At 31.0% G+C, this 12,998-nt stretch overlaps 2 protein-coding genes across 4 annotated transcripts in view; both read right to left on the reverse strand.

The window, feature by feature from the left end:
• LOC147073466 (uncharacterized) overlaps positions 1-12,998 on the reverse strand; it is a 150,796-nt gene that overhangs the window by 10,925 nt on the left and 126,873 nt on the right. The gene's annotated exons all lie outside the window — the stretch shown is intronic.
• LOC147073467 (uncharacterized) lies at positions 1,111-11,932 on the reverse strand. Of its 3 annotated transcripts, none has more exons than XR_015070469.1 (7): positions 11,444-11,920; positions 9,832-9,857; positions 9,679-9,744; positions 8,193-8,246; positions 7,157-7,279; positions 3,443-3,682; positions 1,111-2,994 (listed from the first exon to the last, which is right to left on the reverse strand). XR_015070469.1 is itself a non-coding variant. In XM_085945372.1 (7 exons), the coding sequence occupies exons 1-6, from the start codon at positions 11,883-11,885 to the stop codon at positions 3,539-3,541; spliced, it is 855 nt and encodes a 284-aa protein (XP_085801498.1). In that variant the 5' UTR covers positions 11,886-11,932; the 3' UTR covers positions 1,111-2,939; positions 3,529-3,538. The 3 variants fall into 3 exon arrangements, 1 of the variants encoding a protein (XP_085801498.1); XM_085945372.1 differs by having other exon boundaries at positions 1,111-2,939; positions 3,529-3,682; positions 11,444-11,932; XR_015070470.1 differs by lacking the exons at positions 1,111-2,994; positions 3,443-3,682 and adding an exon at positions 3,699-3,879 and having other exon boundaries at positions 7,036-7,279; positions 11,444-11,927.

Below are 12,998 nucleotides of genomic sequence, written 5' to 3' on the forward strand. Positions count from 1 at the left end.
GACACTAACGTATTATCATTCAATTAAAGGCAAAAACTTATTATGAGAGATTGTGGAAAACCTTACATTATTTTACACAGTGTTATAAATTCTACGTATCTACTTTACTATCAAGTTAGGCTATTAGTTTCAAAGTATGTAACCTACATTTTTACTTTTTAAGATTTTTCTTGATTCTGATTCTGTACATACTACTCCATCTTATTATATTCATAAAATATTAAATCCAGTTCCGCTTGTTAACAACACAAATATAATTAAATAGGAGGTTGATTGAAAAGTCGTTTATATTCATTAGCCGCTATTTTTTATATTTTACAACTAACTTTTAACATATTTTTATTGCTTTTAAAATGTTGATGCCATTAAGAATGTTAACGCGCGTGTTTGAACATGCACCTAACCGAAAAAAAAATCTTTTTTTTTTAAACGGTACATGTTCCATCACGCGCGTTACTATGATCTTACTCCTTAATTCAGTTTTAGTTTGTCAATTTATGGCTACGGCCGTATGTTGTAGCTTAATCACTGAGGAATGCCAAAAGGAATGGCGTATTTCAAAAAAACACTACCTAATTCTTAGGTCAATAATTATTATAAAGCAATCATTATTAATAAGATGTTTATCACACTTGAATGGTTAAAGACATAACTTATAATTATCTTCAAATGCGTTAATCTTGCCCATTTTTTGAATATTAAAATGCCTAATTCTTGTCAAATTTGGGATCACAGAGATTATCATAAATTATACTAATAGTTTTGTAAATGCGTTTAAAAATTAATAAATGTAAAAAATCTTAATACCACTGCACATTTATGTACTGAAATATGACTATATTCTAAAACATTAGAGCGATAGGTTTAAAAGAATACTATTTTATGTAATAAAAATACTTTATGCAGTCATAAAATGTTTAAAATAAATATAAAGAATAATAAGGCTTCAAAATTATATAAATAGATTATCTACAACGTTTAAGGAATGTCCAGGATCATGCTTTTAAAATTGAATAAAAGCTCCATTTTCAACTTCGCTGAGCATGTCCCCCCTTAAGTCTTTGGACACATTAAGATAAAAATAAACATCTCTATCAAAGAGGTACCTTTTCCTAACAGAGTTTGACGGTCATCAGACTTTTATAAGGAATGGTTATTTATTATACTACGAACAATTTAAATGAAGATAGTATGTTGCGCAATGAAATACTATTCAACGTCAGTATGTTTTACATTATTTTCTATGAAGAAACATTGAAAATTTAGAAAGATTTATAATAAATTTTTCGTCTTAAAAAAATATTTAAACGCAAAATTTGCGGCGAGTAATTTTATTAATGTCGGCAGAATTGTACGTAAAATATTTGTAATAATTCGCGTTGGTTTTTAGGAGACTCGACGAGACAGACTTGAGAGTGGGTCTATTGTTTGGGCACCGCATCAGTTGAAGTATGGTCAAGAGGGGTTAGAAAGAAATTTTTGAGACTCCTTTACTTGAGGTTGTATGGATAATATCCGTGAGTTTATTGAACTGATTTTCTCTTAGGTATGCTTACATAGTGCAGTCTGCAATTTAGAATAAATCTTTATTTAACTACGTATTTTTTTTACTTATACGAGGTAGGAAATATCCTCATCAACACAGTGCGAACAAATGAACAGTTTACTTCAATTCGCTTCAACTTGAGCGCCGTTTGTCTTATCTCTTACATTGTAGGATAGAAACATACTTGGATATGTCAAAACAGTGAGTTTATAATATAGAAAATATTGTGTCAACCACTTATAGCAGGCTTGAATACTCGTTTTGAAGGTCACATCAATAAAATATATATTATTATGATTTGGCGCGTACTTTATTAAGATATCTACATTGACAATTAGTAACAATATTTCTGTATTAACATATTATTAACTAGTTATTGATTTAAGTACATAATATGTTTAATATTTTACAGATTCCATGTGTTGTAGATCATATTTACTGGATCACCATATAGTATAGGTTTATATAATAGACTTTTTTTCAAGGACCGGTTGTCAAATATTCGTGTAATTCATTGGGTTTTTCACTGAATCGTCATGTTAAAGAAACAATGTGATTTTTTGACAAGCCGCGGAATCAAACCAGTGACAAATGACTTCACGGGTGGGTGCTCTATCAACCAAAGAAAAAGTGTTCATATTTTACAGTATAATATGTTATGCTGATATTACCACTTTTAAGCATTAATCGCTAAAATTTGACATTCTGTCACAGTAGGCTTAGAAAAATATTATTAACGTATAGGTAGAGTTGGGTTTCGGAAATTTCCCGACGGGAATTCTCGAGAAATTTTCGATCATTCCGGGAAATCCCGGATCTCGAGAATCTTTTCTCGGGATTCAGGATTTCTTTATTATCAAATATAAATTGAAAATATGATTTTCTATATGAAAAAAGTGTGATGAATTTTGTATCTCAAAAGCATACGCGATTATCAGACTCAGCGATTGACAGTCTGTGTTTTCTAAATTCAATTTTAATAAGTAATGTTTTGAATTATTTTTGTTTTCCTACTTCTATTTTGTTTGGCTTCTTACATAAATAAAAAAAATCATATTTTTTCGGAATTTGTCTGTTTTACACTGATTTTAGGATTTTTACAGGTTTTATAAATTTCCCGATATCTCGAGAATTCTCGAAAATTGTTTTTTGGAAATCCCGAATCTCGACAATTCAAAATTCCACCATTTCGGGAAATCCCGAATCTCGAAATTGAGATTTTCTCGGGAAATACTCAACTCTATTTATAGGTATATGTATATATTAGCAGATAGCGTAATTTAAAACTTATCCATACATATATTATTTAAGACATAATATGCAGTAGTGTAGTGTGGCCGGAGCATGTCGGGTAGGCGATCAGAAAATTTCTTTTTTTAGGCCGGAGCGCACTCTGGAATTTTTAAAACAAATCTTATGAACAAACTGCCGTGTCAAAACTATTTCCTCTACATTTACGAACATTTTGAATGTACAGATGTTCATTTTTTACGATGCCGATGGAAAACAATGTCCAATTAGTTCAGGTGTCGTTGGCATGGGCTAGGTTAGATCACGTGAATAAAATATAATGTTGTTGTTTTTAACTTGAAACAAAAATCTTAATAAGTACATAGAAAAATAAGTGAAAAAATGTGACAAAATCAGTTTTTGAAATAGCTAGATAAAAGGTTCCGGTTAGGTCACAATATTGATGCTATTGAAGTTTTTAAAACAAACAATTTTGTAAATTTTTTTATTTTTTATACAAATCGATATTTTTTTTAACAAAATATAAAAACTATGAAATAGTCAGAATTTTTTTCAAAATAGTAATGTACAAAATAGCTTGTAATAATAATTTTGTTTTGTAATTTTTGAAATTATTTTGAATTATGTGTATATTAATTAAAACACTTTAAAATGTAATTTCTCAAAAAAATGTCTTCAATTGCAGGCTTCGTATTTTTCTGCTAAATGACTCTGGTAGGTGGAGTATTTACCAAAGTTTGTTTATGATCCTGAATCTCCCTGCAGTCCTTGAAGACCACGATCACCTTTATTTCCCTTTTCTCCATTTACGCCCGGCAAGCCGTCCCTGCCTTGCATACCGAATTCACCAATAAGTCCTATATCACCTTTTTTTCCAACATCACCCTGCAAAGTACTCATTTTAATGATAATAATATTATTATGTATACCGGTTATCAAAAAGTATATGGAATTAAATTACACGTAATATGTTAGGGTGCCGGACGAAATCCCGAAGGCCGAAACCCCGAATGCTAAAATCCCAAATGGCCGAAATCCCGAAAGACAAAATATTGATGGCCGAAATCCTAAAGACCGAAATCCTGAAAAATAAAAAATATTTTAACAATAATATTCTCAACAACTACCTATCTGAAAGAAAAAATACAAAATAAATAAAATATATATTTTATTTTGACAGTTGAATTTTTAAAATTAAGTAAATAAATTGTTCTGTTCTTTCATGATTTAGGCTTTCGGGATTTCGACCCAAAGCCAATATGTTATAATAAAACATGTAAAAGTTACATGAATTGTTATTTACGCCCACAATATGTTACGTCTAAATAACTAAAATGCTCAGTGAGCGAAACAAGCGATCACAATGCATTGATGTTGATCTTAAATGACCAAACACCGAAATCAATTAGTTTTTGTTTTATCATAATAATATATTATGGTCGGGCATATTAGACCACAGTGCAATAAGTGGAATATTGTGAATGACTTATGAAAACGGTTACAAATTTAATCAATCATGTTTTTTATAATAAATAGTATTAACTAAAAGTAAGTTAAAAATGAGTAATGATATAAAAGAAAAATTATTATTTAATAATATTATTCAGCGTACAAATAAAAATATCAACATAAAAATAAATGATAACTCTCTGAAAAATATAGTAGTAGAGGTAGAGTATAGATTGTTCTGGAATTCCGGCCACGACAAAATCACTTTGGAACTAAGTTGGCGTAATTTAAAAGTAACGATACCATCACCTAAATGAGTCGCCTATACTTCCAGAAAAATCCGATTCTACTTAATAATGTTTCATTTAGGTATTCAGTCGTTCAATAGCGTATAAAATGCGTTACGGCGTAAAGAAAACCAACATGCGGTGACCAATCCGTAGATAACATCCTAATTTATTGATGAAAGCGTTTTGTTTAAGTTTATTAAAAAACTAAAAAAATATATTCAATACAATGAATAAAGTTTTGATTTAAAAGCATACTTAAAAAATACTTACAACAAATTAACCTCAAATACTTAGTTTATTACACAACCTTTGTTCCTGAGCTGAACTGAACTGGACAATGTGGGAAAAATTAATTAATAATACAATATAAATAATATGTATTCGTGTATATACTTAGATAATTACTGACGATGAATAAAATATAATACATGAACTGCTTCACTACGGATTTTAACAATAACCCCCTCTTATGCTGATAAACTTGCGTTTGTATAAGGCTGACTGATTCGCACATACGCGTTGGGTACACCCCGACGCACATCCGTAACAGTGTGCGTGCGCAGTTCTCAATTTTACCCTCTACTCAATGAGCCAAAAGAAGTATAACTTCAAAAATACTCGGTTTTTGTGATCGAATAATGACCTAACATTTTTTTCAAAAGGCTTTATTGACTTTGTTAAATGTTCATTTTTATAATATATTCAATCTTACAATCGAGACGAGTATCATTCTGGAAGTATGGAAGGTATCAGAGGGAACTTTATTTCACAAGAGTCATCAGTCAAAATCACGGTGGATCTTTTTGTACTAGTAAATTAAAGCTCTTGAGGTGATCATGTAGTATTTTAGTACGTACAGTATGATTTTTTCAAGAATATTGTTGTTTTTTTAGAAAAAAATGATGATTTTTAAATGAAATAAAACGGGTTGGGAACTATTTAAAAATTGTAAACGCCCACCGTAATATCACGCCCACGGTGGCCGCGCGGCATAAGCGTTGGACTATAAAGCCGTGGGTCCCAGGTTCGAATCCTGGGTCTGGCAAGTACACATATTGTTTTTCAATTTGTGTGTGTCAGGGTATGGACCTAATAGGTTTAGCAAGTGGCTGACATCCATTTCTCGTAAAAAAACAAAATCTGTCAATACAAACCTCCACTCTGTGGAGGCCCATATGATCCTATCAGGATCGGACATGGTCGAAAAAAAAAAAAAAAAAATATAAATTGAAAACTTAATAAACTAAATTGTAATAAAAAATATGACCATAAAAATAGAATGTAATAAGATGCGGTGCGGTCCCTATGACAAATTCATATTTTATACTTTTTTTACAATTATTTTAAGTTTACCTTTTGACTTAAAATAAAAAATATTTTTCTTTTTAATGTTTTCAGATACATAGTGTCACCAGACGAAAAAATCCCTGGCCCGCAGTTTCAAATCACAAATCCGCAACCTAATCAAACGCCTTCGAATTAGGGTTCACCACCCCTGATTTACGAAATAACACCACCACAGCACATTTCAACAGCGGCAAAAAGGGCGAGTACCTAAGCCCAGCTACTAGGAAATGGTAACTTGCCGGGAGACAAACAAAAATTTACCGTAAGTTGTTTCATCCCTCTGCCCCTCCCTCCTGTCTCACCACCCGTAGGTTCGTGGCAGATAAAGGAGACAGTGGAGATTGCGCGGGGAAAGTAAAAGGAGCCGTGTGCCACGGGCTGCGCGCTCGGCATAGCCGGGCGGTGTTCTTCCACGCAAAAAATACCGCGCTTTTCTCGACGTTGTAAATCAGTGAATCTCTTTTCCCATTATCGGCTTAATAATAACTCCTATAACCACCTCGAAATCAAGCATCGCGTCTTCGATAAAACGCTCTGGCGTCAATTCCGCTAATGCGCCCAAACACGTGCTCCAATGTGACGACTGTGCGATAACTAAATCTAAGGCTTCTTTAAGTGTAATTAATGATGTAAACTAATCGATGTCCACCCTAATGTTATTACAACCCACGCTTGTATAATTTAGTGTGATTAAATATATCCTCTGCGCGGAGGTTTTGAATCGACGTTTCTGTGTTATAATTATGTCCTGATGTCCACACAACCCTCAATCAAGGTGATACTCGTGAAGAACGCCTCCAGCATAAATGTGAGTTCTCCACCCATTCTTCCCGGTATCAATAGTTATTAATAATTAATACAATTGAAATTGTAAATTATCAAAAAAATGTCTCAAATTGCAAGCTTCGTATTTTTTCGCCAAGTGCCTCTGCTGAAATAAGCATCTCCCATGAATTTTCAATTTTTCTTCGTATTGATTTTTGGCTAATTCATAGTTAAAATATTTATTAAAAAAAAACATCGATTTTTATAAAAATATAAATGTGTATAACTTGAAATCCTTTTCGAACAATAATTAATTACTTTGTTAATTACTAATTTTTGACATTGGAGTCTTCTAAATATGCTAAATACGTCTGTATACTAGAATACATTGTTTTATTTAACGTTCAGGTTTCGAAAGATCTGCTTCCATTATGTGGTAAATATTATGAGTTAGTAAGCATCGATGAGATTTCAAATTAAATTAAATTTATAAAACAGAAATTATTACCGGATGTCCTGAAATGCCCGGTGGTCCTCTAGGGCCAGTATCCCCTTTAATTGACATGCCTGGATTTCCTTTCATACCGGGTAATCCGGGAAATCCCGGTATACCTGGAGATCCTCTATCACCCTGTAAAAATTAATATAAAAAACGAAGACTTTAATTTCAATTTAACAATACGAGCCATACAGTTAGGCCTTGTCCAGATGGCACAAGTCTCACCGCGGTTTACGCGCGATTACCAAATGTGTGCTACGTTTATAGAACGCACTTCATAAGCGTGAGCCTACCATACTGGATAGTATTCAAAATGAAATGTAACAATAATTAAATATTGCTACAACTATCGGCAATTATTATTGTCGCCGGTAGTATAGGTCTGTTACCGAAAGTTGAGGCGATCACAGATAAGAAATATTGTGTTTATTGGTGAGTTTTTGAAGAATACAGTATTTTTTTACAAGCTGTTTCTTTTTTAATTAGTTCGACTTTTTTTCCTAAGTTAAAACAAAGAATCTCCTTTTTTAAAAGTCGATTTAAAAATTTGAAACATCCAGTTTGTAAACAATACGTCTGTGTGAGTTTTCTGGTTGCCTCAACCCTGGTTGTGCTACCTATACCTCGAATCACCTGTAATACGTGCGTACTCGAGAGTCCAGCAATTGCTTGCGGTTGTCGTGCTCTGAGAGACAACACACTGCGAGTGCATTTGAACGGCTCAATAAGGTCACATGTGCCTAGAAGGCGCGCAATTTTAATCGCGCCATCTGGACAAGGTATTACTTGTGGTCCAAAGCCGACTTGGAAAATTTAATTGCGTTTAGCCGACTATTATTTTCAACCATTTTTTTCTTTGAATATATATTGTTGTATTGTTCTGTTTGATATTGATACAGCTATTGCTGTGTGCATCATGTGCGTAGGCACTTAATCGGGTTGAACCCAGGTAGTGTGAAAAACTAGAGAATTTGAACGGGGTTACTACCTATCAATAGTGACTTACACGAAAACATAGAAACCCAATAAAATTCAAAATCCATACCTTTACCGTGAGTAGAGTTTGGTCCGATATACGAAGACCTGAAGCTGCCAGTCCCTAAAATATATCACTAATGATTATTAAAATCCTTAGAAAGTTGGACTCAATAAATATAAACTGTTCGCCCATAGCTACTTTATACTACAGATGTTGATCTTGGGCCTTGGTTATCTTTTACTAATCTGGACAAGTTTCGTAGAAACAGTCACTATGGTATCGAGTTATTATATAGAATAATAATATAAAAACCTCAAAAAATAAAAAAAAATTCAACAATGGAAGTTTTGACATTTATTATGTTAATTTTTAATAGTAAAACACCGTTATAAGAAAATAACAAGATAAAAAGAACTTTTTAAATACAACGTTTTTAAATTTTCTGTTGAATCATATAAACTTAACTAGTTTAAACGATCAAAAAAATGTGTACTTGATAGAAATAATACTGAAATGTTATATTGATTTCCATAGTAATGCACGTATATATTAATATTAATAATTTAGTTGCTAAGACCCACTTAGAAACTAATAATTAATAGTTTTACTTTTTGCGGATTTCTTCCGAAATAACTTTTCATACAAATTAGAATTACCTGAAAATGAAATCAATTCTACTTAAAGATGGCTAAAAATATTATGCATTGGCATCGTGTTCTGATATATTCTAAAAGTTTCAAATATTTAGCTAGTCGGGAAGTTACTTAAAAATCGATTGCAAGATTTGTACTGGACAAATTTAATATGAATACGAGCTAGGAAAAACGTTGTAAAAAGAAAACTATAATATTGCATAAAAATATAGCTGTGCAAGTAACATAAAACAAGTATGAAAGAGATAAAATACATTCAATTACGTAATAATAATAATATGTAACAATAAAATTATAACTAATTATTATTAGGATTGGTGGGTGACAATTTGATGCAGAAATTATTACGAAAACTATTTTGTTTTAGCGCATCTATAATACATAGATGGCGGCTATTGAGGGTAGTCTATTATATTTTTTTTTCTATTGCGTATAGAATAGGTGCGCAAGTGCTCATAAATTGGTAATGAAATTAAAGCTAATATTAAGTTGAAATATAATAATATGGCTAATATTATATTATGTTGTGCATAGTAAATTTTATATTAAAAATTGAACGCCAACATACCTAATAAAGGTCGAAAATTACTATTTTGAGGAAATCCATGAACTTGTTAATGGGGTATTATCACAATTAAAACGGCATATTGGTAACACCACGATGCATATTATATTAGTATTGAATGACAGTAATTTAAATATAAAATTAATAATTATTAACAAAATATTTTTGAAGAAAACACAAGAAAAAGGCTGGTTAATAAAATATGTGAAAACTGCTTTTTTGAGACAATATCCATCAAGCTTGATCGAAGGTGCAGACATGACGTTACCAATCAAACCCGAAACCCATATGAGAAGCCGGTTTAATGTTTTCGATTATTCAAAAACTCACTAACCTTCATTATTTTTATTACTCTGACTGCGGGATCAATGAAAGTGCAATTATTATTTAATGCAGCATCCTAAAAAATAAAAAAAAATATTAACACTATACAAATATTGTAACAGTCATAATAATTTAATATACATAATTAAGAAAAAAATCTTACAGAATCCCCTTTCTCGCCCTTTTCCCCTGAAAATAATTTATAAAATGATATTAAATAATTACAAGATAAAAAGAACTTTTTATATATAACATTTTTAAATTTTCTGTTGAATCATGTAAACTTGACTTGACTAGCTTAAAAGATCAAAAAAATTGTACTTGATAGAAATAATACTGAAATTTCATTTTGACATGTCATATTGATTTCCATAGTAACGCACGTACTTATATATTAATAATTTAGTTGCTAGGACCCCAGACCCCTAGCAACCAATAATGGTGTCGAAATAACTTTTAATACAAAACAGAATTAACTGAAAATGAATTCAATTCTACTTAAAGATGGCTAAAAGTATTAAAAAAATGCATTGGCATCGTGTTCTGATATATTCCAACAGTTTTAAATGTCTAGCTAGTCGGAACGTTAGTTAAAAATCGATTGCAAGATTTGTACCGGACAAATAATAATACGAGCTAAGAAAAACGTTGTAAAATGAAACTAACTGACCAATAATGTAGAAAATTTGTATTTTCTTATAGTTTATTTATTTTATATCTACATATAACAAAATTAAAAAAATTACTTCCAACAGTTAACCAAATTTTTATGGAATGAAATTATTTCTTATCATTGAATAGTATATTTTTTTATTCCTATGGTTGGGCCAAATAAAAATTGTATAGGTAGACAATCCAAAAATTTTACGTATAGATAACTCACTTGCAACTGTGTACTTGGATATTATAAATTATCATCAGGAAAAAATATTATTTACCCTTTTCAGCTCTGTAATGTCATGTTACGTTGCAAAATTAATTACATATTTTATATTTTATTCAAAATGCACTACTTGCGCTTTATATTTTTGATTCCTAAAGTTATTGTGAAAATAAACAGAACATATTGATAAAGAAATATCTGTAAGAATTAATTGAATTGGGATTTACGTGGTGCTGTATCATAATAGTTTTAAAACATTTTTTCCTCTAAAACATCTAAGTGTTTTTTTTCTGAAGATTCATTGCCCAAAACAGTTGTCAACACAAATCACTCATACATCGTAGAATTAAAAAAAATGTTTTAATTCCATATGTGTTTTAAAATACTGTCTCTGTTTGACACTTGACAAGTTGCCACTTAACTTGTAAATCGGGTGAGTAGTAAATCCAAAGATGTAATTTATACACTATTTTGAATACTCTTAAGGTACCTACCTATTCAGGGAACTAGGGGAAAAAATTATATACTGAGAGAAATCTAAGATATCAATTTATATAATATACGTAGATACTTAAATAATAATATATAATTTAAGTTTACAACTTTATCCACTATTATTTTGTTTACTCTGTTATTGCTATTCTACATACATTAATTATTTTCCATTATCTATGTAATTTATGTTGTTAAATAAATTATGTAATGTTTTAATGTAATTTAAAAATATTTTCTTACCCTAAAACCAGAACGGTAACGCAATGCGACGGAAGACGATTACACGGAATTCATTAGCATAGTAAGAGGCACGTTAAAGAAATCCATATTGCGTTACCTCTGAATTGCAATCATAATAAATTTAGACCATAATGTAACTGTTTACTCTTAACCTTACCTTTAATACAAGTATTTTCAGTTTGTCGTACTTTTCTTACTGGATTTGACATTAACTTTCTTTGAACGTTTATAAGGGCATGTTTCCTACTTTTATTTTCTGTATACGCGATATTATTTATTTGGAACTTTCTTTCAATGCGATCATTTAATTTGTCAATTATATCATTTTCTATTTGATAAAATAAATCAACACTTGGTTTTAATTCTAGTTTCAAGGTTAAGCACTTAGATTTTACACTGAGCAGTTCATTTTCTAATTGCTTGCACCTGTACACAAAATAAATACACGTTATTGAAATAAATATCATCATTATTTTCATACACGTATCAGATAAACCGTTTTTTAAGTTTTTACTGCTAAAAACTATATATAAAAATTCACAACGCCTTCGATTTTCAACGCAATCATTTTTAATTTGGTTTTTTACGTCTGCGTCCATCTCTTATTCAATAGCTTTTGATTCTCACTGTGTATGACGTGTGTGCCATTTTCATATTTTTTGTTCATATTACGATCAGTAATTACGTGTTATTTTGGGAAACTTTAATATATTATCTATTATAATAGTTTATCGCGTGACCTTTAGTTTAAAATATCATATAGTTTTTAAATCGTATTTTATTATATAAGTATAGCTCTTTTTAATCAAATATTTCCAAATATATATTGCTCACTTTTCAGAAAAAAAAGTCCGAAAATATGCTTTCTTTTATGAATGGTTGGGACAATTGTGGTCGCTTTCATCCTCTCTTCCCACCTACCATTGAATCCTTATTTATTATTGTCGCAAAACTAGGGCGACTAGCAGTTATGAGTCATAAGACGACCGTGATTGAAAATAACATGGACTTAGCTCGAGTGACATCAAGAAAGCGGACGTGTGCAGGCTTGCTAAAGCTATCGCGCCCTATCTGATACGATACGAACGAAGCCGCGTTAACTACCAAGTGACTCAAAACACATATGTTCGACCTTCGTTGAACTAAGTCTGATATGGTTTGAGCAAATGTCGCGTCTATCATCCATCCTGAACGTGTCATCATCATTCATCCTAAAACCAAGTAAAACTGTGAGAGTGACATTCCGAACCGTCCGTTTACAAGTGCGTGAGTGCGTGAACACCGAACCGGCTCAAGCGCGTACCAATCCTCTCAACATAAAGGTCAGTGTCTGGCATCCTTTGTAAACCCCCCCCCTCCCTCCATCTAGATCCGTATTCCACCAGCATCTTCATATTACAGTCCACTGCTAAAAAGCGCTATCAATGAATATTCAACATAATTATTATTAAAGAAAAAACAAGATTTTGAGAAACCCCTGAAACATACATATTAGAATTTATTTTTTATATCCATCTTAAATATTGGGACCATACTTAAATATAAATAAAAAGGATTTCAAGTTATACACATTTATATTTTTATAAAAATCGATGTTTTTTAAAATAAATATAAAAAAATATTAATACTATGAATTAGTCAAAAATCTGTACAAGAAAAAATAGAAAACCTAATAAACACAATTACACCACTTACAATAGTTGTAAGTATTA

Source organism: Rhyacophila brunnea, unplaced genomic scaffold, assembly GCF_057557595.1.
Source record: "Rhyacophila brunnea isolate RB1 unplaced genomic scaffold, BYU_Rbru_1.0 scaffold_18, whole genome shotgun sequence".
In the NCBI taxonomy this organism is placed as follows: Eukaryota; Metazoa; Arthropoda; class Insecta; order Trichoptera; family Rhyacophilidae; genus Rhyacophila; species Rhyacophila brunnea.